This window comes from Chenopodium quinoa, unplaced genomic scaffold (assembly GCF_001683475.1).
Source record: "Chenopodium quinoa cultivar QQ74 unplaced genomic scaffold, ASM168347v1, whole genome shotgun sequence".
Taxonomy (NCBI): Eukaryota; Viridiplantae; Streptophyta; class Magnoliopsida; order Caryophyllales; family Amaranthaceae; genus Chenopodium; species Chenopodium quinoa.
Window position 1 is genome coordinate 1,958,328 of NW_018743122.1, and position 21,676 is coordinate 1,980,003.

Sequence of the window (21,676 nt, forward strand, 5' to 3'; positions counted from 1 at the left end):
GTGTTAGGAAAGGCGTCTCCATTGAGAAAACATGTAAACCATAATTACTCGAGTATTTTGGTCGAGCTTAGCTAACATCTAAGCAATAGACCTAGTCGGGGTCGTGCTGCGGGTGGATACCGTAGGAGGTTTTCGCCCGTTGTGAGACTTAAGCTTTCTCAAGTAAGAGCTCGGGGTACGAGCGAAGCGCGCATCAAAGGTAATTATGTCTTTCCTTAATCTTGTTAATAATTATATTAATCGTGAGTGTGATCTTGGGTCGGGTTTTATTCCGCGATGAGTCTGACTCATCAAAACCCAACAGTGGTAGCAGAGTCAGGTTCATTTATTTTTATAATAAAAATTTTCAAGGTGTTTTTATGGTTTTATTTTTCTGGTTTTATGTTGCTAATTAGATTAGTAGCACGATTTTATTATTTTAAACCCGTTTGAAAGCTGATTAGGGCCCCGAACCCAAATTTTTGCCCAAAAATAGTTAATTTTGGATGGAAAAGGTGTTCTGGAAATGTTTTCAAGGATTCATAGGTTAAAGTTGGATTTATCTCGTGCTCTCTTATTTCTAGTGCTCATCAATTCGTCATCCAAGATTTTTTTTCCTATTTTTTTTCTTGCATATTTTTCCTAATATTTTCGCATTCACTATATCTTTGCTTTCAATACTCAGCTGCTCATAAGAGTCATAACTCCATACAAAAAATTAAAAATTAAAAAAAATTAAAAAAAAAATGAAAAAAAAATTAAAATTTTAAGCGCGTAATACAAAGATGTTGGGGTTACATTAGGAACACATTATTTTCCATTTCCTTTTCTCTGTTGTCAAACATTGGACAAAATAGAAGATGATAATCAAACAAGGAGATCATAATGGTTCCTTCCGCTGTAAAGTAATCTCACAACATGTGGTTGCCTTTTCTTTACAGCTCCATATTCTGCAATTGGAATGAATCCAGACCCCCACTTGCCACTTTTATGCTACACAAAAATAAACAAGTCATTAGGAAAAACAAAAAAATGAATAATTAAGGGTTCGTTTGGCATTGCTGTGGTTTTCTGCTTTTTGGTTTTTTATTTTTGAAAAGTATATGATATATGACCCATAATGAATCAAAAATTATTTAAACATATTAAAATTATAATAATTTTGAAAACTGACAACAGAAAAGTGAAAACACTTTTTTCTTGTTTGCTGTTTTTGGTTTTTGGTTTTAAAAAAAAAAAAAAACTGAAAACTGAAAACCAAAAATGATGTCAAACAAGCCCTAAATAAAGTATGGTAAAATTTAACTTTAAAAATCCAATAACTGAAAATCGTGCAAGGAATTTGTAATAACATTAATAATGTTATTTGAACTAGTAATATGACTATTAATTATGGACCAGATGATTGGAGTTAGTAACTTTTTGTATAAATTTTATTTATGCTCATAAATTTAAGCTTGTTTCTTGAGAATGTGGTTTACACATAGAAATTAATCTAGGTAAACAACAAAATTACCATTAGTAATATTGATTTATTGAATTCTTATGTCTTGGGGTAATTTCAACTTTCAAATAATCCAGTTTTGGCAGCTTGTTTTCTCAAATCTATCTTAAGAGACCAGTTTTCAAATTATAAAAAAAATAGTATGCATATGACTTGTAGTTAAGGTTAGATCAAAAAGGAATAACAAGAATTTAAATCATGTCATGAGTAATACAACATCTTTTATACACACATAGGTAAACATAGAGGTAGGTGCACCAAACGGTAATTTTTGCTCATTTAATAAAAACACAATCTATTGGGTGTTGGCACCGCACCCAAGGGTTTGTGCGACTACTAAAGATGGGCACAGGCAGTGCCAGCACGCGGGCGGCACGGGCCCGGGACGACTCCGGCACATTGGCCCAGTTGTGGGCCATGGGCCTTGCCGTGAACAAACAATTGAAATCCGGCAGGGTCACGATCATCGGCACGCCGGCACGGCCCATGCCCAATTATATTAAAACTTATTTAATAAAATTTATTTATATAAACTTATTTAATTATGTTTATTTATATAAACTTAATTAAATTAAAGTTGTTCAAAAAAGTTATATTTTAAGTGTAAACACAAATAGAGAGTAATGATGTTTGAAGAGAGTTGCAAGTAAGGTACTGAAGTTAGAGAAGTTGCAGTTAGAGTACTCAACCCTTAATCAACCTACTACAACTGGTTACCATTTGCAAAAAAAAGGAAAAATTAAATTAATGACACATTTATCAAAAGATACTAATGTTTGGAGAGTTTTAACATTTGACTGTTACAAAAGTTAGAGAAAAAAATTATTACTTCGTGTATATATATATATATATATATATATATATATATATATATATATATATATATATATATATATATATATATATATATATATATATATATATATATATACACACACACATTACCCTCACTCCTCATTCCTCACTCCTCATATGCATAACACCACCCATATCGGCAACCACGAAACCACCAACCAGCCTTTTGCCAACCACCATCGACAACCAAATCTCTTCCCTAGCCGACCCAACGCCCTCCTCTCCGGCGTCGACCCACAACAAAGCCCACGGAAAACACAAATCGGAAAAAAAAGAGTGAGCAACAACAGATTATACTCATATATCACTTTCTTCAGGCAATTGATTCAATCTAGAAGTTAATTAAGAAATTTTTGTGCATTTGTCTTTTTTTTGTAAGTGGAAGCAATTGATTCAATGTGGTACTGCTACTACCTACTAATGAACAACAGCCTTCAATCACTTCCGCTAATCACACTATTCATATTCAATACCTTAGCCCTCTAATTTCCAGCCAAAAAACCCCAGATCAGTAGTGATAGGTTTATTATGGCAACCATTTTTTTAGGTGATTGGTGGTTAAATTTATTTGGGGTTTAGGCTAATTGATATTATGATTTACTTGTGGTTGAGTTTGAGGAATTGGTCGATTTAGGTGCTAGCTTTTATTCATGTAGGATTCTATTTTTATATCTCATGGGATTTTAGTTGAATTTATCTATATTTCATGGTGAAGGAAGCAATTATGGTTGCCCTGCCATGGAAGGGAGGAGAGAGAAAGTTTTAAGAAAGGGGATGAGGAAAGAGAAGAGACTTTTTATCTATTTTTAATTGCTCCAATTCAGCTTTTTCCTTCTTTTTTTAAATAAAATAAAAAAAAATTAAATTGAGGTAACTGGTTGGAACAGGTAACCACCGGATTTTTTACCTCCAGCCAAGGTTTCAGTACCTTGTTTGCAACTTTTGCCAAATATTAATACCTTCTATTTGTATTTACTCTATACCATAAGCATAAAAATAAAATAAAATAAAATAAAATAATAATAATACTTACATTATTTATATAAACTTAAGTTATATATATATATATATATATATATATATATATATATATACATATATATTTATAAAAAAAAAAAAATTTAAAATTACGGGTTGGCCCACAACCCGGCAAGGCACGACCCACCAGGCACGTGGGTTGTGTCGTGCCGTGGGCTGCACGGCCCACTGCGAAGCCGGCACGGCACGAGCCCCACCCAGGCACGACACTATGCCCACCTTTAGCGGCTACCTTAATTTTCTCTTCCCTTTTCTTTCTCTCTCCTCTGCTCTCCTCCTTTCACTATACTCGTTCGGTTATATTTTATTTTGTCATTCATAATTTTGATTAACACCCACAAAATCAATTAATCATCAACCCTAATTGAATGACTTTCAAGTCCTTCAAAAAAAGATAAGGTTGTGTTTGGAAACATGATATTCATTTCAAATGTTGGAATTGAATTTTAGAATTTGAAATCTTGATATTCAATTCCATTGTTAGGTGTTTGGGAAACATTAGAATTTCATTTCCAAAATTTGAAATCCTAACTTTTGTTTGGAGATGACTGATATTTTGAATTAAGCAAATAAAATTTTCATTAAAATTACATTTACTTAATTAATACTCATGATAGATAATTAATTAAATTAAACAAACAGAAAAATATGAAAATAAATTAGCTAATCAAATTATAAACATTTAACTATAAATTGGAGGAACTTATACTTAGTAATTAAAAATTTAATCGAAAAAACTGAAAAATTAACAGATAAATTCGACCAAAAAATTGTGTATTAATCGATATTATCCGGAAATAAAGATGATTCAGTGGGGGCCAAGAGAAAGCTCAAAAGCTCCTTCAATGGACGAGTGATAGCTCACATCCGGTTCAGTGGAGGAGAAAGAAAGCTCACATGTCGTTTCAGTGGAGGAGAAAGAAAGCTCACATGCCATTTCAATGGAGGAGAGAGAGACCTTACACGCCGCTTCAATGGAGGAGAGAAAGCTCATACGTCACTTCAATGGAGGACAGAGAAAAGCTCAGACGCAACCTTAATGGAGAATTGAGAGTACACTTACACAAAGAAGACAAATTAAAGCTCACTAGTTGCTCTAATGGAGAATTTGAGTACGAAAAAACACATCAATCTTCAATGAAGTAGAGAGCTCACAAAATGCTTCAATGGAGGAGAGAGAAATCAAGATGAGGAGAGAGAAAATCAGAAAAGGGGAAATCAGGTCTATCCTTAGGAGAGAAAGTCAGTTTTTTAATTTTTTTTTTTTTTTTATATAATATAAGTAAGAATTTGAAATGATAGGCTTTGGGATGGAATTTGAAATTTTGATAAAATGGGTATAATTCTTTAAGAGCTGGATTTCAACCAAATGAAAATTCAAATTTTAACATTACCCAAACATGTTTTTTGTTTTTTGGCCCAAATCCAGCATTTCAAATGAAATGCTTGGAACCAAACAGGCCATAAATGATTTTCAATTCCTTAAAAAAAAATGGCAATCTTGTGGCAGTTGTTGTTGGCAGGAGATGGTGGTTAAGATGCGGCTGGTGGTTGCTAAGTGGGGTAGTGGAGAATCAGAGGCGAGTGCGGCTGGTGGAGGATCGATTGGTGGTGCGGTGCTCGGTTGCGATGACGATGAAGATAACAATGGTGGATGAAGACAACAATGGTAGATCTAAAATAGTGGCTGGTACGGTGGAGTGAGGCAGGGGAATTGGAGGTTCGATTGTTGGTGGTCGTGGTTTGCTCCTGGTGGAGTTGTGATTGGGCGAGAATGGAGAAAGAGAGCGAAAGAGGTGTGATGAAAGTGGTGGTGATGGTGGTGGTGGGTACGTTGGGAAGTTGTCTAATTTTAACAAGTGGTGATGATGATGACATTATGACGATGATGATATGATATGGTTGACTTGGTGAGGATTTGTGATGGGTTTATTTGTTTGTTAGATTAACTACACCTGGCACTATACCTACAAATCTAGGATTGAATTTGGAAACTGAAATGCTAAGCGACCAAGGTCCAATTTGATTTTCCCCCCACCACTCAAGTATATAAATAAATGAATAAATAAAACTCTTAATATAATTACTTCACATTTAATATATAACTTAGGAGTAAGTTAATGAGGTTTCTCCAAACCCCTAATCCTCAATTCTCATGTACTTCTTTTTTTCCACTATCCTTCAAATAACTTCAACATTTTTTTTTAAAATAAAAACAATAATAAATCTTCAAATAACTTCCCCTATTACCATTTTTACTAATAACACACATACTATGCATTTTACTCAAAAAAAAAAAAAAAAAAAAAAATTGTAAAACAAAAGATTACCTATTTTAATATATCAACTAATAATTTGGTTTTTAAAATCTCCCGTCCCCAACATTACAAGGAATTTATATTAATTTTGCACATATATAATTTAACAGTAAATTAATGAGGCTTCTCTAATCCCCAATCCTCAATTCTCATGCCTTTTTTTACACTATCCTTCGAATAACTTTCACTTTTAAAAAAATAAATAAATAAAAACAACGGTTATTTCACCAAATGCCACTGAGCACTTTAAAAATTAACCAAATGCCATCGGACTTTTTAAAATTCACCAAATGCCACCGAGTTTTTAAAAAATTCACCGAGTGCCATTAATGACTAACGGCGGTTAACTCCGTTAGTCATTAAGGCTAATTATGCCACGTGGTGGCTTATGATTGGTTGCTTATTAAATTAGTAAATTAATTACTTAACAAAACTTAAAAAAAAAAAAAAAAAAAAAAAAAAAAAAAAAAAAAAAAAAAACAGCCCACCATGACCCAGCCAAACCATCGTCTATCACTGCCACCACCATATCCTCGGCTCCAACCAGTCCCCACCGCGACGGCAACCCAGCCCTGAACAACCGCGCTGCCAGCGACCTAGCGTAGCCAGCCCGCACCGACAACACACCCAGCCGATACGCAAACTCTCCTTCTCCCTCGAAAATCCCTCCCCTCACCACCGCCGACGACCAAAGCCCCCCTCCCCACGCCGGAGAACCCAAATCAGTCCATCCCCTCCGAGCTCCACCCTTTCAACCACCACACCGGAACCCTAAATTAAAATCCCCAAAAATCGAAATCTAGGGTTTCGACACCTTAAACCCCAATATCGATTTCCCTAAATCCGTAACCCCCTCCACTCCATCCCTCGACGAACCCAAACCACCCCTTTCCCTCCCATCTCCAATATCGATTTCCCTAAATCCGTAACCCCCTCCACTCCATCCCTCGACGAACCCAAACCACCCCTTTCCCTCCCATCTCCACCCCCTGAACCACCTCGCTTAAAATCGAAAACCCGATTTAAGAGATTTCATTTTTGGGGTTTTATTAGGGTGTCAGGGATGGTTGTGTTAGGGGGGGAGTGGATGCAAATGGTAGGGGGCATAGGGTCGGGGGGAAGGGTGGCCACCGACGATGTTGGTCGCCGGTGGGGGTGGAGGCAAGAGTTCGGCTGGCGTAGGGGCGGTGGAGCGGTGGGAAGAGTGGCTGGGATTCGGTTTTTTTTTTATTGTTATTTTTTTGATAAATAAAATAATAATAAAATGAACCAATCATAAGCCACCACGTAGCATAATTAGCCTTAATGACTGACGGAGTTAATTGCCGTTAGTCATTAATGGCACTCGGTGAAATTTTTAAAAACTCGGTGACATTTGGTGAATTCTGAAAAGTCCGATGGCATTTGGTGAATTTTTAAAGTACTCAGTGGCATTTGGTGAAATAGCCGTAAAAACAATAATAAGTCTATGAATAACTTCCACTATTACTTTTTTTACTTTTTCTTTTTTTTTTTTACGGAAAAAAAAAAGTAAAAAAAGTAATAGTAGAAGTTATTCATAGACTTATTATTTTTTTTACTAATAACACACATACTATGCATTTTACTCAAAAAAAAAAATGAAAAACAAAAAATTACCTATTTTAATATATCAACTAATAATTTGGTTTTTAAAAACCCCAGTCCCCAAAATTACAAGGAATCTATATTAATTTTGTACATTTTTTCCTAAATTTTCCACATAACACTTGAAAATTAATCTTAAAATTATATGTTCTTCATTTAAACAAAACAAGAAAATTACCTATTTTTAATATATCAACCAATAAATTTGGTTTTTAAAAACCCTAGTCCCCAAAATTTCAAGGAATCTATATTAATTTTGGACATTTTTTTCTTAACTTTTCCGCATTTCACTTGATAATCAATCTTAAAATTATATGTACTTCATTTAAAATAAAAAATTCAACCACCATATGATCCACTATTTTTCCGTTAAATTAACAATTTTCTTTTTAACCACACCTTTTTATTAATTCAATAATTATCAAAATCAAAATAGCACGATTTATGTGATTATGTCTAGCTAGCCACACCGTGTGGCCAACTGACACACACAAAACACTAACCAGGTAACCCTGTCGGAGTAACTTCTGACCGAATAACCCCTGCCCAACTAAGTAACCCTTACTAATGTATACACCCAAATGTGTCTCCCCAAAACCAAACCTAGTGATGAATACCTTTCATGTAATTTGATTATCGAACAAAGTGAAAGTGTGAAAAGTTAAGTGATGAGGGTGTTTTTATTAAATTATCTCTTCTTTCTGTTTTTAAAAATATTTCTTTTCTTACCTTATTTATGAAAAACGTGCATTCCATTTTAGTTTGGTCCATGATAAGGGTCCGATAATAGAGTAGTTGGATAGGGCTTGAAAAGACCTTTCCAATGATATATTATAAGCCCAATTCCGATGAATAATAAGGAAGTTATGGTCAAAATACTAAACTGGGCCCGATTTGGATTTTATATACGGCCCAATGATCTAGAGGATGGCTTATTATTAATTATCATTCCTTAAGCTATTAGGATTGATTATAGTATTCTAGAATGGAGTTAGGATTGATAATTATGTTTCAAAGAGTTTGAAATTGAATAAAACTAATCTTTTTAAGGATCCTTGTTTTGTACGAAGTGGAATGTATTCGGATTTTATTTTCGTGCCTCATAATCTTTATCAAAATTTTATATGGTTGGATAGATCTTGAAATTATCTTTCCAATGATATATTATAATATTAAATCCGAGCTATAACGAAAAAGATATGAATGAAATATGAAACTCTATCCAACTCTTCCACTATTTCGGCCATATCTTTTTATCTACAAAAGATTTTAATCTGATTCCAATTGGGTTGGAAAATAGACTTCAAGAGCTTTCCAACGACATATTACATGACTTATTTGGACTTCTAGATCAAAAGATATAATAAAAACAAAATCCGCAAAAACTGTTTCCAGCGTCTAACGACAGGACCAGGGCGCCCTGGCGCTAGTGTCCAGCGTTTGGCCACACGCGCGTGTTTAGCGCTGCGGTCGTGTTTTATTCTTTTGGAAACTCTGATTCGTTTTTTATCACATCCGACTGATTTTCTCTATAAATAGCCTCCTAAAACCTCCGTTTTCAATCATCAAATTCAATCAATTCTTCTCATCAACTCTCATCGATTCTCTCTCTTTTTCTAAACTAGTCCTTTTACAAACACAATTCCTCATACATTAGCACTAGACACACCTAGCATAATTCGAAGGTGCTTTCGCCCTAGACGTGAAAGGTTTGATAATTTTTGAGGGTTTGGTCCCAAATCTCTATTTCAATTATTTAATTTAATTGTTTGATTATTATTTTCCTTGAAGTTAGTAACGCGTGTATTTTGTTATTAGAAAGAGATACGAGACATCCAAGTAAGTGCTTTAATTGATTTATTGATTATATGGTTCTTAGAAATCATGTCTTGGTTGTTATTATGATTCCTAATGTCATGTTAGGGCGTTTTGATCTTTCTAGTATCATGTTTAGGGTAACAACTATAATTTTTAATATCAAATATGACAATTGTGATTCATGTGATGCTTCCTATTTCTTTCCTAATATTCATGTTAGGGTTAAAGCTTTGATTTTTAATGTTTAGTGACATGCTAGGGTTTGTTATTGATCTTATTAGTATCATGCCTAGCATCTTGCTATTATTATGCTTAACATGATTTATGGTTATATTTACATGATTATGATTATTTTAATTATTATTATTATTATTATTATTATTATTATTATTATTATTATTATTATTATTATTATGATTATTCTTATTATGATTATTATGTTGCTTGATATATTGTTATTGCTTGATCACGCCTTTTATGCATGTTTAAAGGGAATTGATACTTGTAATCACGCTTAATAAGATAATTAATAATCTTGTTTATTGTTAATTTGATTATAATTCAAGTGATCGCCATTAATAGATTTATTTGTGCATTAATATTCAACCAACATAGATTAAACAGGTTTAAGGTAAACCTATTGATTGCATGTTAGTCAGAAAGCGCACATGAATACGATCAGAATAAAGTAGAGGTCGATTATTAGGGCAGGTTCATTCTCTTTCAGGTTGGATTTGTACCTTCATCCCCGAACTACCGGTCATGGTTCCAGACCTATTGGAGTTGACGATCTCTTGGATCGTTAAGGAGTGTAACCTTCACCTTGTGAACGGTTTACAAGTTCCTAAAACTTGTTGGCGACTCTTTTGCTTTATCTTCTTTCCCTTTGGACGCCACCGTACTTTAGTGTATGATCACAGTGGGGTTCAAGCTAGGGTTAATGCTTGAAATATTCCCTACAACTAAGTAACTGACCGATCAAGTAATTGAACCGAATATCCATTGACTGATTAACCCCTAATTGACCGATCAAGTAACCCCCTATTGACTGAATAACCCTTGAGCGAGTAACCCCTAACAAAGTAACCTCTGACACCCTCGATTGAGTGACCCCTTACCGAGTAACCCTTGAGTAACTTAGGAACCCCAGAACAAACCAGCCACATATGAAACACCCTGTGAAACAAAAAAATGTATACATAATGTTTACTACCCATCCCAATAATTTCTTTTTTTTTTTCCTTCGCATATAATATAATCCAGGCATTAGCATAAGTATGCACATTGACTCATATTTCTAAAAAATATTCAATTGGGGCAAACCGCCTGCTAGCTAAAGAACAAAGTAACTCCAATAACAATGACGAGATAACCCTTAGAACACTTAGGGTGATTTTTTTTTTTTTTACAATAATTACCTACTCACTACCTTTTTTATTATTATTATTTAAACTTATACAAAAAAATAATAACTATCCATCCCACTAATTTTTATTTATTTATTTATTTTAAATTTTCTAAGTGACTACTACTAACATTTCACCTCTTTTTAGAAAAATTGGCCGCAGCAACACCAACTATGACAAAGGTGCGTATATCAGCACAACCTTTCAAGGGTGCACTCAACAACACAAATTATGCACTTGGGTGCACATAACAATGTAAATTATTAGCAAAATGCTCAAATGAAAAAAATATATAAAAGGTAAGACTAATTTAGTCACACATGATGGAAAATCATATAAGTTTAAATAATGTTTAGACAATTATATATAAAATAATAGAGATTTCACTTTTTCCATGGAACCTTAGTTCATTAGTGTTATTTATGCTAATATGTATACCCAATTACATAGTTTGTGTTGTAGACGCACCCTTAAAAGGTTGTGCTGCTACACTGCTTAGTACCTACATTTTTTTTCAAGTCAGGTTAGTATGTCTGGCCATTCCGCCATTGATGGTCGCTTCACTCGGTTGCACCTCCTAGTATAAGGTAATTAATCCAAATAATATGGCTTTCGATGATGAACAAATGAGATTACCTTGACAAATGTGGATTAGTAAAATTAAAAAAATGGGGTTACTCTCTTAATAAACAAGTGGATTTATTTTTGAAAAAATTGATTTTAATGATCCCACCTTTGGCCAATTCGCTGCTAATAATCTCACCTTTTGATTATTTATCTAATAATCCCATCTTTATGTTGTATTCTCTTCTACTGGTCCCTTGTGACCGATAACACGTATATTAGGTAAATTTTAAGAAAAAAAGGGTAAAAGGTGGGCTTTTTCACAAAATATCCAAAGGTGGGCTCGTTTTGAGCAGGTCGAGAAAAAGTGGGATTACTTTTTTCAATTTTTCCTTTCAAAAATACTAAAGCACCCCTAAAAAGTCTATTGCTATAAGGCAGAAAGCAGAAATCTTCACTATACAACATAATATAGATAAAAAAATAAATAAACTGTTTCTCCAACTAGAATACTAACCTCTGTTTCTGGTATATACACAATGATCCGCTTATTACACAACTTTGACAATACCTGCACAGAAACAAGTCACCGGCAACATAAGATGCATGTCAATCATAATTTTTAGTCTTTGAAGACATCAGGCATATGCAGAATATCAGCAAGAAACAGCAAGCATCCACAATGAGGACAAGTAGCCAGATCCGAATCTGGTATAAGATCCACTTGAGTGTTGTAAAATGAATGAACAGCACTCGGGCAACAAAGGTCCTACAGCCTTAGATTTAGGTGTAAACAAATACATGTAATTAAAATTTTCTTTCACAGGCAGGAAGGCTAAAGTTAATTAACTCAGTTCTATGCTCTCTAGCAGCATATGCATTCTCAGCTTTCAAATGTCCAATGAGCATCTATACTATAACTAAATTAATCACCGGAGTTCTCCCAAAATTAAATGTGGTTGCATCCACAATAAAAAATTTCGCGCCAAAAACTATTTTTTTTCTTCCCATTTTTCTTCAAAAATAACATGATTAAAAAAAATAGTGAATACAAACTTAGAATTATTTATTTAAAAAAAAAATTCTTGTGAAAACACATCCGAGCATGCCAGGGCCTCAGGCAAGGAATAAAAAAAAAAAAAAGAAAAGAAAAGGTAGTGGCACGTTCTGGTTGACAAAAACAAAGGCGTATACTGGAACAGGAGGAACTGCATTACTAAGCCAAAAGACGAAGGAAGTCTTGGGATTAAGGATGCTAGATAGTTCAACCAGGTGCTCCTAGCTAAATAAGGTTTAAAAATTATTCAAGAAGAGAACTCGCTTCTAAGTGAAGTTTTCAGGGCAACGTACAAAATCAATAGGATAAACTTCTTTGACAATTCTTGGGAGAGAAATATGGCAGGTTCTTAGAGGTGGAAGAGCATTAAAAGGGAAATCCAGTTTTTAAATTCGGGATGCTCATGGCTAATTTTGGTTGGTTGCCCAGCAAAAATTCACCATCCTTGGGTGAATGGTCATGAGCCACCGCGGAGTATTAAAGATCGATTGGGGGAGGAGTATAATGTCAGGTACCTGATCAATGAAAAAAACACATGGAAGATAAATGGGTGCAAAGAGCTCTACAATGAGAGAACGGTAGTTGAAATACATTCATTCTCATTACCCACGAGGAGTAGGAAATGGTGATCAAACTGTATGAAACGAGGGGAGGAGTGGAGTCTACAGTCTACACAATTAGAACTGGGTATAAAAAGGCTAAAGCCATTGTAAAGAGTGAAGAGGGAGAAGTGGGGAGAAAAAGAGACAACAAAAGCTGGAAAAGGAAGGATCAGCCAAGTAAGATACTCCTTCTCTGGAAAGTTTTGAACAAGGCCAAACCAGTTGGAAGTGAGCTTAAAATAAGAGGAATAAATATAGAAGCAAGTGATGTGCTGTGAAGATGAGTCAAATAATCAAAAGTACCAGGAAACACCACTGTGATTTTGCAAGACACCTCTGGAAGAGTGGACTTGTGACAGATTGGAAATAACAGGTCGACTTAGTTGCAGAAGGAGCCTGATAACAACAATATTGGCACGGACTACTCTTCAGCACCCCCAAGGCTGCACTGGGCTAGGAACAGGATAGTCAACCAAGGTATAGATCAAAACCCTGCAAATCTTTCGATGGAGATAACATCATAGCAAGGGCAGAGGAAATAAATAGAGAGATCAACCACCGATTATTAATAAAGCAATGGGGTGACAAACATACCATCTCAAGAGACCCAGAGGGTAATGCCGTTCCAAATGTCTTTGTTAAAGGAAAAAGCTAGTACAAAAGTCGAAGAAAAAGAGCAGAAAACAATGAACTCAAGGCAGAGATGAGAGAATCAAGAGAAGTACGAACTGATCCAGGGTGAAGAACAGTGCGCAAGAACAAACATCTCTTGTGCAGGAGTCTGGAAGATGATGAATCGAGGAACAGTAGCATGCATGATGATGACTGAACAAGGAATTATTTGGCAAGGAGAAAAGGAAGTCCTTAGTACGAGCAAGGAACCTTGGTTAAAGCACTTCAGTATACCATAGCAAAAGCTCAGAAGAGGAAAAAGTTGCACATTAATATCATCACAACAGACAGGAGACTTCTAAGCTGGCTAACTGTGGAAGGAGATGGGCCGATTGACTGCAGAAATCCATTACATGAAATCAAGCAACAATTATACAGTATACATACTACACTGTGTTAGCTTAGTCATTAATATAATTTTGCATCACATGGAAGGCTAGAGAAAGCAGTTAGGAAAAAGGGGGGGGCAGATTCGCTTTTTATTTCTGTCAAAAATAAATAAATAAAGAAAAAGAAAAGCATCGGAGTATCCTATTGAAATAATATAACACTGTGAATCAAAATTATCAGTAAAAACCTAGAAATCATGTTATTTCAACTATTCAAGATACTGATTTCAACTGTGATAACCATTTGTGCATTATATCTAAGTGTCTCATCCCTTGGGGCATGTTTCATGAGCAAACTTCACAGTAGGAGCTACAAAATGGATCCAAGTGCCAAATGGTTAGTTGGAGTAAAAAGACGTTAGACATTATGACAAGGGAAATTTTCGTCCAGAAAGTTCTCCCTTTTAAGTTTACCTGTGTAAAATTTAAGTTGGTGCATCAAGGTAATCAACAACTTCTTACTGGTCAGGTGTCAGGCTAACTCTAACTCTGCCTTAAAGAAGAAAGTGATTGCTAGCCTACCCTACAACTCATCTAATCATTCATACCCCCACCCATAAAAATTCATCATCAGCATCCCCTGCTTGGTCCACACTAGCCTATCTTGGCAAAATGTACCACCTGCTTTATTGTTTTAGTTGCTACTCTTCTTGTCATGGCCAAAGCACCTACACCTACACCTACACCTCACCAAGCTTCAACCCCATAAGGAGATAAGGATAATTTGAAAGGTAGGTATCAACTAGAGGAGGAGGTACAATTTGCTTATCATGTTATTAGCATTACAGGTGGAATTCAACTCCTTGGTGCACCTTGAGCCTTTTTAATTATTACTAGATACAATATTGCTAGTCCCGTCATTTTTCATATTAAGAGACTGGGGCTACTAAATGGGTTAAGTGCTAAACAGGATATAGGCATTTAAAATTTAAGGTAGTACAGGTAAATGAGGAATGGGATCATATTGAAATTGGGACAAGAAGGAAACTATTGGTTTGACCATACCTACATTTTATTTAGATATTCAAGAAAATAATTGGCAGGGTGCAGAATTTGCAATTGTGCCTTCTGCAGACAGTTTGAGATGTTATTTCAGGTTCAATTTAGTAAACTTATGCTACATTGTCAACATTCACCAAAACAAGCAATCAAAGTAGATGGGAGGGCCTTCCAAATACATGTAGAGGACAAGACATGCATGTTTACTTCTTCCTCTATTCATTAAAGCATGTGTCATGAAAGTTTTGGCTTGCTAGGTCACACTGACAATTCATATCTTTAGTTATCCTTAAAAATAATACACTAGCAATTTTAAATGATTAATATCAATAAATATTGATGAAAGGAGGATACCTACTCTCTTATTTCTATCCTGCTCATGTATTTTCTTTGCTTCTTCTGTTATTTTCTCTTGACTGGTTTGTACAGCCAGTTGTCCTTTTCTTGTATTTGGGTAACCATTCTAGGGATTGGTGTGCTCATGAATATAATGGGGGTCAATGTGATGTACGCAGCTTATGGTTTCCCCACATTATTTACTGCTCTTTCACAGCATTCTTCATATTAAATCTGAATCTGACATTAAATATTTTTACTTTACAATTAAAAACCCACAAAAAATTTATATTTTGAAAATAATCATTGGAATACATGTAAAAAGATTCCATGTGGTTATGATTTATCTTGTTTATATAAACAAATTGAATTATGTGAATAGTGGAGATGTCAAAATGTTGCACCTAAATATCAATGGAGGAAGTAAAAGAAGGTGCCTCACATCTAAATATTAATGGAGGAAGTATAAGCAAGTTGCCTCACCTTCAAAGCTTTATGAAGACATATAGTTATTGTCAACAATCAAAAAGTTGTAATTTTTATGAAGACATATAGTTATTGTCAACAATCAAAAAGTTTTAATTTTTAAATGGGTTATATATTCAATAATTTCATTTATTTTTTTTTTTTTTTTTCATGTGAATTTTTTCAATAGTAGGTTAATAATGCAAATACATTGTATAATATAAGTTAATAATGCAAAGACAATTATACATAGATAATTAACAACTTTATAGCTTTGACATCAAAAGGATACACCAAGCTATGAACCCGATTAAGATACCCATAGATTTGCAACAAACTAAGGCTTTAACTCTAATCATGTGCCCGACCAACCATGCACATACATGCACGTACAAATGAGGCCACACATCTCATTCCAGTTGAATTCTCTCGTCATTGTCAACATACTGTGATTTAGGTTAAGCAAGGTAGTGGGGGTCATTACAATGATAGCAAGGTCCTAAGTTCCTTTTACCACCAAGTTTGATCTACAAACCTACAAAAAAGTTATAAGATTCATTATTAAGGCTTATGAGTGTAGATTTAAAACTAGATAACAGTGTGTTGTTTGGGAAAGTTACTGTTACAGGCTTACATCATATATTTTCAAAAGAAAGTTTTTGTTTCTTAAGCATTGCATCTATTGTTGACTCTTGCATTCTTGCCTTTCATCACGTCATATACTTGAGTTAGACTTAATTATTGTAAATCGGCCATCTCCTTAATAGATTCAATTATTTGAATTTAAATCCCTAGTTTGTATTGAACTTCTGGAGATGGCTCTATGATGAACATATTTTTTTGTAAACTTAAATCCCTTTATTAAACTGTTGCACATCCTCCAATTTCATTGTTTCAAACTGCCAAAAAAATCAATTACTAGGTCTCACACTAGCGCTCCAAAGGCTAACTCCAAACTTCCAAAGTATCATCCTTCTATATGATTGTTCATATTGTTCTTTAATTCATGTTTATAAGACACAGATTACTCATTCATTTAATCATATACTAGTATGTTCCTTACTTGATAGTTCTTAAAGTAGGATTTTCTACACTAGTTTTCTTCTATGTATGAGATGGAGGAATCTAGAACAATCATAGGACATATTCATGGTAAACGCAGCCAGACAGGAAGGTAAAGAGGGATATTTGGTTGGTAGGAGACAGATATACTCTAAAAGAAGCTAGAAAGAGAGTAATTTTGTCGATTTCCTTTCTTAGACTAGTGTTATAAAGCCATTGTGTACATAAGAACAAGTTCTAGCAACTCTAGTCCAGGACTTGTCAACAGGTTACATCTTATCACAATTGAGTATATAAACAATTATTTACTACTTGACTCATACATCTATGCTATACTAATATATACCAGGCTTTGGAGAGGACTAACCAGTAGCTCGGACTCTCCACCCCAAAAGTCATGTCGTCCAATACGCTGGCAGTATCTGCAAAGAAGCTTATAAATGAGACCAAAAAGCACATAGCTGAGTTCATTGAGAACCAATACGCTAACTACACAAATTTCATAAGATGCAACCAAATATAAACAAACCGGTGCAAGGGCTCATCAACAGTAATTGCAGTGACTGCCTCCTGATATTGACGCCGTTCATTTTCATTTTCACAAATAACTTCTTTCACTGCAGCTCTTAACTCATCTGTAATAGCAAGTTTCAAGTAATTAGATATAACGAGATGTTTACAAGTTATAAATCAATTGGATTGTAGGAAAATTCTAACTCTTCACCAACCAATTCATTACAACTGGAAAAGATACACACTACATAGGCACTATCTATGTATCTGAAATCGTCAAGCAAGATTAAAAAGGGAAGAAAGAGTGAGAAGGGTAAGAAATAAATAAATAAATACCAGCATTATCTCTTTCTTGTTGTGGTGTAAGAGTTATTCCCTTGTTCCTAGCCATGCCTTTAACCTAATGTCATAATGAATATTATTATTAGTAGAGCAATAACATTAAAAAAAAAAAAAAAAAAAAAAAAAAAAAAAAAAAAAAAAACAAACACACAGGCGCGCACAAAGCTCGATTTTTTAAACCAGTTTCATTATTTCAGTAATACTACAGTACTTGCCAAATCTGTAGGCTATCATCCTAGAAAAATTCAAAATAGATATTTGGCTTAATATGGGCACCATATATTAGAATCAATAGCAGGTTAAGGAGCCTTGTACACTACGCCTACATTTAAGATGCATCTTGAGCGCATATATCTGAACAAATACTACCTCAATTTCACATTATATGCAATGATTAGACACTTTCCCTCACACTTTCCAGATACTAGAAAATGAAAAGATTTAGCTAACTATAGCGCAATACCTTCGAAAACCAATGGTATGATAACGCGCTCTACTAAATGAAGGGCTAAACTAAACAAAACAAAAATATACGCAACAAAGGATGCAACTCCTCCCTTAACGAAGTTGAAACTTATAAGTTAATAGCAAAGTGTTTATCAAACCTGAACTGTACAAGATTTCAACTACATCATTGTCCTTAATGGGTCTCTCTAAAAAGAAAAAAAACAAACAAACAAGAGATTCTTACGAGTGCTCGAAACATGCAACGGCCATCCCCAGTGACCTTCAGAATTGTGTAACGCTCCACCTTTATGTTTGAGGAAGAAACTCTACTTCTGAAGTTAAATTTATAAGAAAACATATAATTTTAACAAAAATATTTGCCTGACCAAACTCATACTATACAAATGAATTACTACCTTCATTTCATATTATTTGCAACATGACATGAAGTGTGAGCGTAATGTATTTAATCGTTGCAAAAATTTAAAACGGAGGTAGGAGAAGTGGATAAGAACTTACTGCGGAAGTCCGATTCGGGCGAAAAAAAGAGAACTGGTGTTGTTAAGGAATTGAACTGGGTTGGGAGTTGAAATAGAATCAACAGCAGATGATACAAGCTCAAATTTAGCACTACCATTTCTAAGTTTGTCAAGAATGGTGTCTACAATAACAGAATAAAGCAGAAAACTAATACAAAATCAGAGTCAAATTTCACAATTGAAATTGTAAGGAAAATTTGTAAGAAAAAACCTATTATAACCCTCTTTTTGTCGGAAAAAACCTTTTAAAAATTTTTTAGCCAAAAGAAACCTATTTCTAAAAAAAATTTTGTTGAAGACAACCAAAAACTCTAATTAATCTAATTAGCCCTGGATTACCCCTAATTATCTATTTCATCTTATTTACTTAACTACTAAATCTTATTTAATTATTTAGAAATAATAAATAAATTGATAAATTAAAAAATTAAAAAAAAAAAAAAAAAAAAAAAAAACTTAAGCCACCCCCCAAACCCCATTACCCCCTGCCACCCTCCCCCTTCCACCTCCCTTGGTAGCAGCCACCCCCACCCTCACCTCTACCCGCAAACAGAATCCTTACCCCTTGCACCGACAAACCCCCTCCCCGCGCCCCCCTGCATCACCCTCTTCTTTCCTTGAACCACCACCCATCTCCGACACCGACCAAACCTCCTCTCCTAAGGCTGGCCTACCCAGCCAACCCTCTCCACCGCGCCGACAGGAGACCCAACCCTCTCCCTTTCACCCATCACGACGACCAGAGACCCAACCCCCTCCCTTTTACTCGTCGTGACCACCTACCCCCTACACCCTAACCTGAAAATTCCACCCCTCAACCATAAACAACCCCTCCTTTTTCCACACCCATAAACGGCCTTCCCTTGTCGTTTCAGGGTGTAGGAAATGAAGTGGTGGCCGTTTAGTGGTGGTGGTAGAGAGGGGGGTGGGAGTTTTTGGGGTTAGGGTATAGTGATTGGTGGGTGGTCGCGGTGGTGGTTCAAAGGAAAAGGAGGGGGTAGGGACTTTGCCGGCGCGGGGGAAGGGGAGGGGTGTGGGGGGTTTTGGTGGCAGGCAGGGGTGGAGGCGGTTGCTACCAGGGGTGGCAGCTGGTGATGGGGTTGGGGGTGGTTTATGTTTTTTTAATTTATCAATTTATTTTTTATTTTTTATTTTTAATTAATTAATTAAGGTTTAATTGATAATTAGGGGTAATTAGGTTAATTAGAGTTTTTAGTTGTCTTTAACAAAAAAAATTTAAAAACAGGTTTCTTTTGGTCAAAAAATTTTAATTTAAAAGGTTTTTTCTGACAAAAAAAAGTATTATAATAAGTTTTTTCTGACAAATTTTTCAAATTGTAATAACAATTACTCCTTTCGTGTTTTTTTAAGTGACATACTTTGACCAACACAGAGTTTTAGGAGATTTTATTGACTTTAATAAAATAAAATGTTAGTGGGTAGGTTGGAGGAGTGAGAAATGATAAAGTAAAAGAATGTGAGAGAAAGTGGGAAACATAAAAGGAGTGAAAAATGATAAAGTAAAAAACAGTGTGGTGAAAATATATTATTAAAATATAGGGAATTTCTAAAAAATGAAGGGTGTCACTTACAAAAAACACAGCCGAAAATGGAAAGTATGTCACTTAAAAAAAAACACGGAGGGAGTACAATAAAACTCAAAAAGAATATTTGAACAAGGCGAAGAATGTACCGTTCGATATTGTGACAGCCATGGATTAACAACACTAAATCAAGTAGAATATCATCAAATCAACTTCAACTGTCAACAAATTCGAATTTCAATATCATACTCAACGATTAAAAATATGATTCGGAACAATGAATTTAAAATGAACGGCAAACCTCCGTCGTTGTGCTACTGTTTTTCCCGCCGTGTTGCAGCCGTCTCAACCTACGCCTTATTAATTCTCTAAAATTGGTGGCGCCCGTTGCGGAGTGCGACGAGAGCAGTGGTGTAGTGTATGATTAAGAAGATACTCCGGCTTAAAGGATAAGACAGATATAAAAGACTCCAGTTTTAAAAGACGGTGCATCAAAGTCTTGTTTGGCATTGCTACAGTTTTAGCGGTCAAGTAGCGAGTATCTATCAATTAATAGTGGGTAAAGGTTGGCTATTAAAGTAACACTTGATAGCATGAATGTTTAGAAAAAGTATCAATTGAAATACTAACTATATCAAAATTCATATCAAGTAATACCCTAATAATTTAATACTCTATCTATATATTTTGTTAAAAAAAGATAATTTGTCAATTACTACCGCAAGTTAATAGCACTTCATAAATTACTACCACAAATTAAAAAAGCTGTGAATTACTACCGCAAAATTTTTTAAGATGTTGCGATTACTACCAAACCCCCATTAAACCCAATTATGACTCGTTATAGCTTTTCAACCCATGGCTAAAGCCCTTAACCATGGTCAAACATGGGTTAAATTCCTTAACCATGACATCATTATATCCCTAACCCATTTTCTTTTTCTTTTTTTTTGACTGGTTAAAGCCCTTAACCATGGTCAAACATGAGTTAAAGTGATACAATGACGTCATAGTTGGTTTTAATGGGGGTTTGGTAGTAATCGCAACATCTTAAAAATTTTTGCGGTAGTAATTCATAACTTTTTTAATTTGCGGTAGTAATTTACAAAGTGGTATTAACTTGCAGTAGTAATTAGCAAATTTTCCTAAAAAAAATGTTTGGTTTATTTTTTACTCTCTTTCAAATTTACAGGTTATTTTTTCTATTTTAAATCTCGAGGACGGGACTTGTTTAATGGATGGTAGACTGTAATACCCTAACTTTTTCTATTTTAAGTTTCGAGGACAAAACTTGTTTTAAGGAGAGGTAGATTGCAATACCTGTAAATCTTGTGATTTTATAAAATTTTACTTTTCTATATAAGTTACAATTTATTTTAGGAAAAATTAGAAAAAATAATCTTAGCTTTCATCAATTTTGGTAAAATAATCACAACTTTGGATTATTCTTGAATAATCCGAACTTTGGGGGTCTTCTTTTTCCCCAATCCCAAACTGGTCAACCAAAGTCAATGACCTATTATATCAGGTCACTTGACACGTGTCAAATCCTGATTGGTCCAAAAACAACAAAAAAAATTAGAAAACCACCCAGCATCCCC

At 34.6% G+C, this 21,676-nt stretch overlaps 1 protein-coding gene across 9 annotated transcripts; it reads right to left on the reverse strand.

Annotated features, from left to right (window-relative positions):
- Positions 1 to 773: 773 nt before the first annotated feature.
- LOC110731978 (OTU domain-containing protein At3g57810-like) lies at positions 774 to 20,571 on the reverse strand. Of its 9 annotated transcripts, none has more exons than XR_002513400.1 (10): positions 20,377 to 20,569; positions 20,225 to 20,293; positions 18,512 to 18,653; positions 18,237 to 18,324; positions 17,540 to 17,603; positions 17,220 to 17,325; positions 17,037 to 17,112; positions 15,186 to 16,163; positions 11,626 to 11,679; positions 913 to 972 (listed from the first exon to the last, which is right to left on the reverse strand). XR_002513400.1 is itself a non-coding variant. In XM_021911889.1 (9 exons), exons 2-9 carry the CDS (start codon positions 20,244 to 20,246, stop codon positions 847 to 849), a joined length of 675 nt encoding a protein of 224 aa, XP_021767581.1. In that variant the 5' UTR covers positions 20,247 to 20,293; positions 20,377 to 20,571; the 3' UTR covers positions 774 to 846. The 9 variants fall into 9 exon arrangements, 7 of the variants coding, with proteins under 7 accessions (XP_021767581.1, XP_021767585.1, XP_021767580.1 ...); XR_002513401.1 differs by having other exon boundaries at positions 17,058 to 17,112; positions 20,377 to 20,568; XM_021911889.1 differs by lacking the exon at positions 15,186 to 16,163 and having other exon boundaries at positions 774 to 972; positions 18,237 to 18,321; positions 20,377 to 20,571.
- Positions 20,572 to 21,676: the final 1,105 nt, after the last annotated feature.

Bases quoted from the DNA above. Each gene is read 5' to 3' on its own strand.
- LOC110731978 (XM_021911888.1), bottom strand. From the start codon at position 20,246: ATGGCTGTCACAATATCGAACG. The intron at 18,325-18,511 runs GTAAGTTCTTAT...ATTTAACTTCAG, and splicing joins GCCCGAATCGGACTTCCGCA to AAGTAGAGTTTCTTCCTCAA. The intron at 17,604-18,236 runs GTAAGAATCTCT...TTATGACATTAG, and splicing joins GTTGCATGTTTCGAGCACTC to GTTAAAGGCATGGCTAGGAA.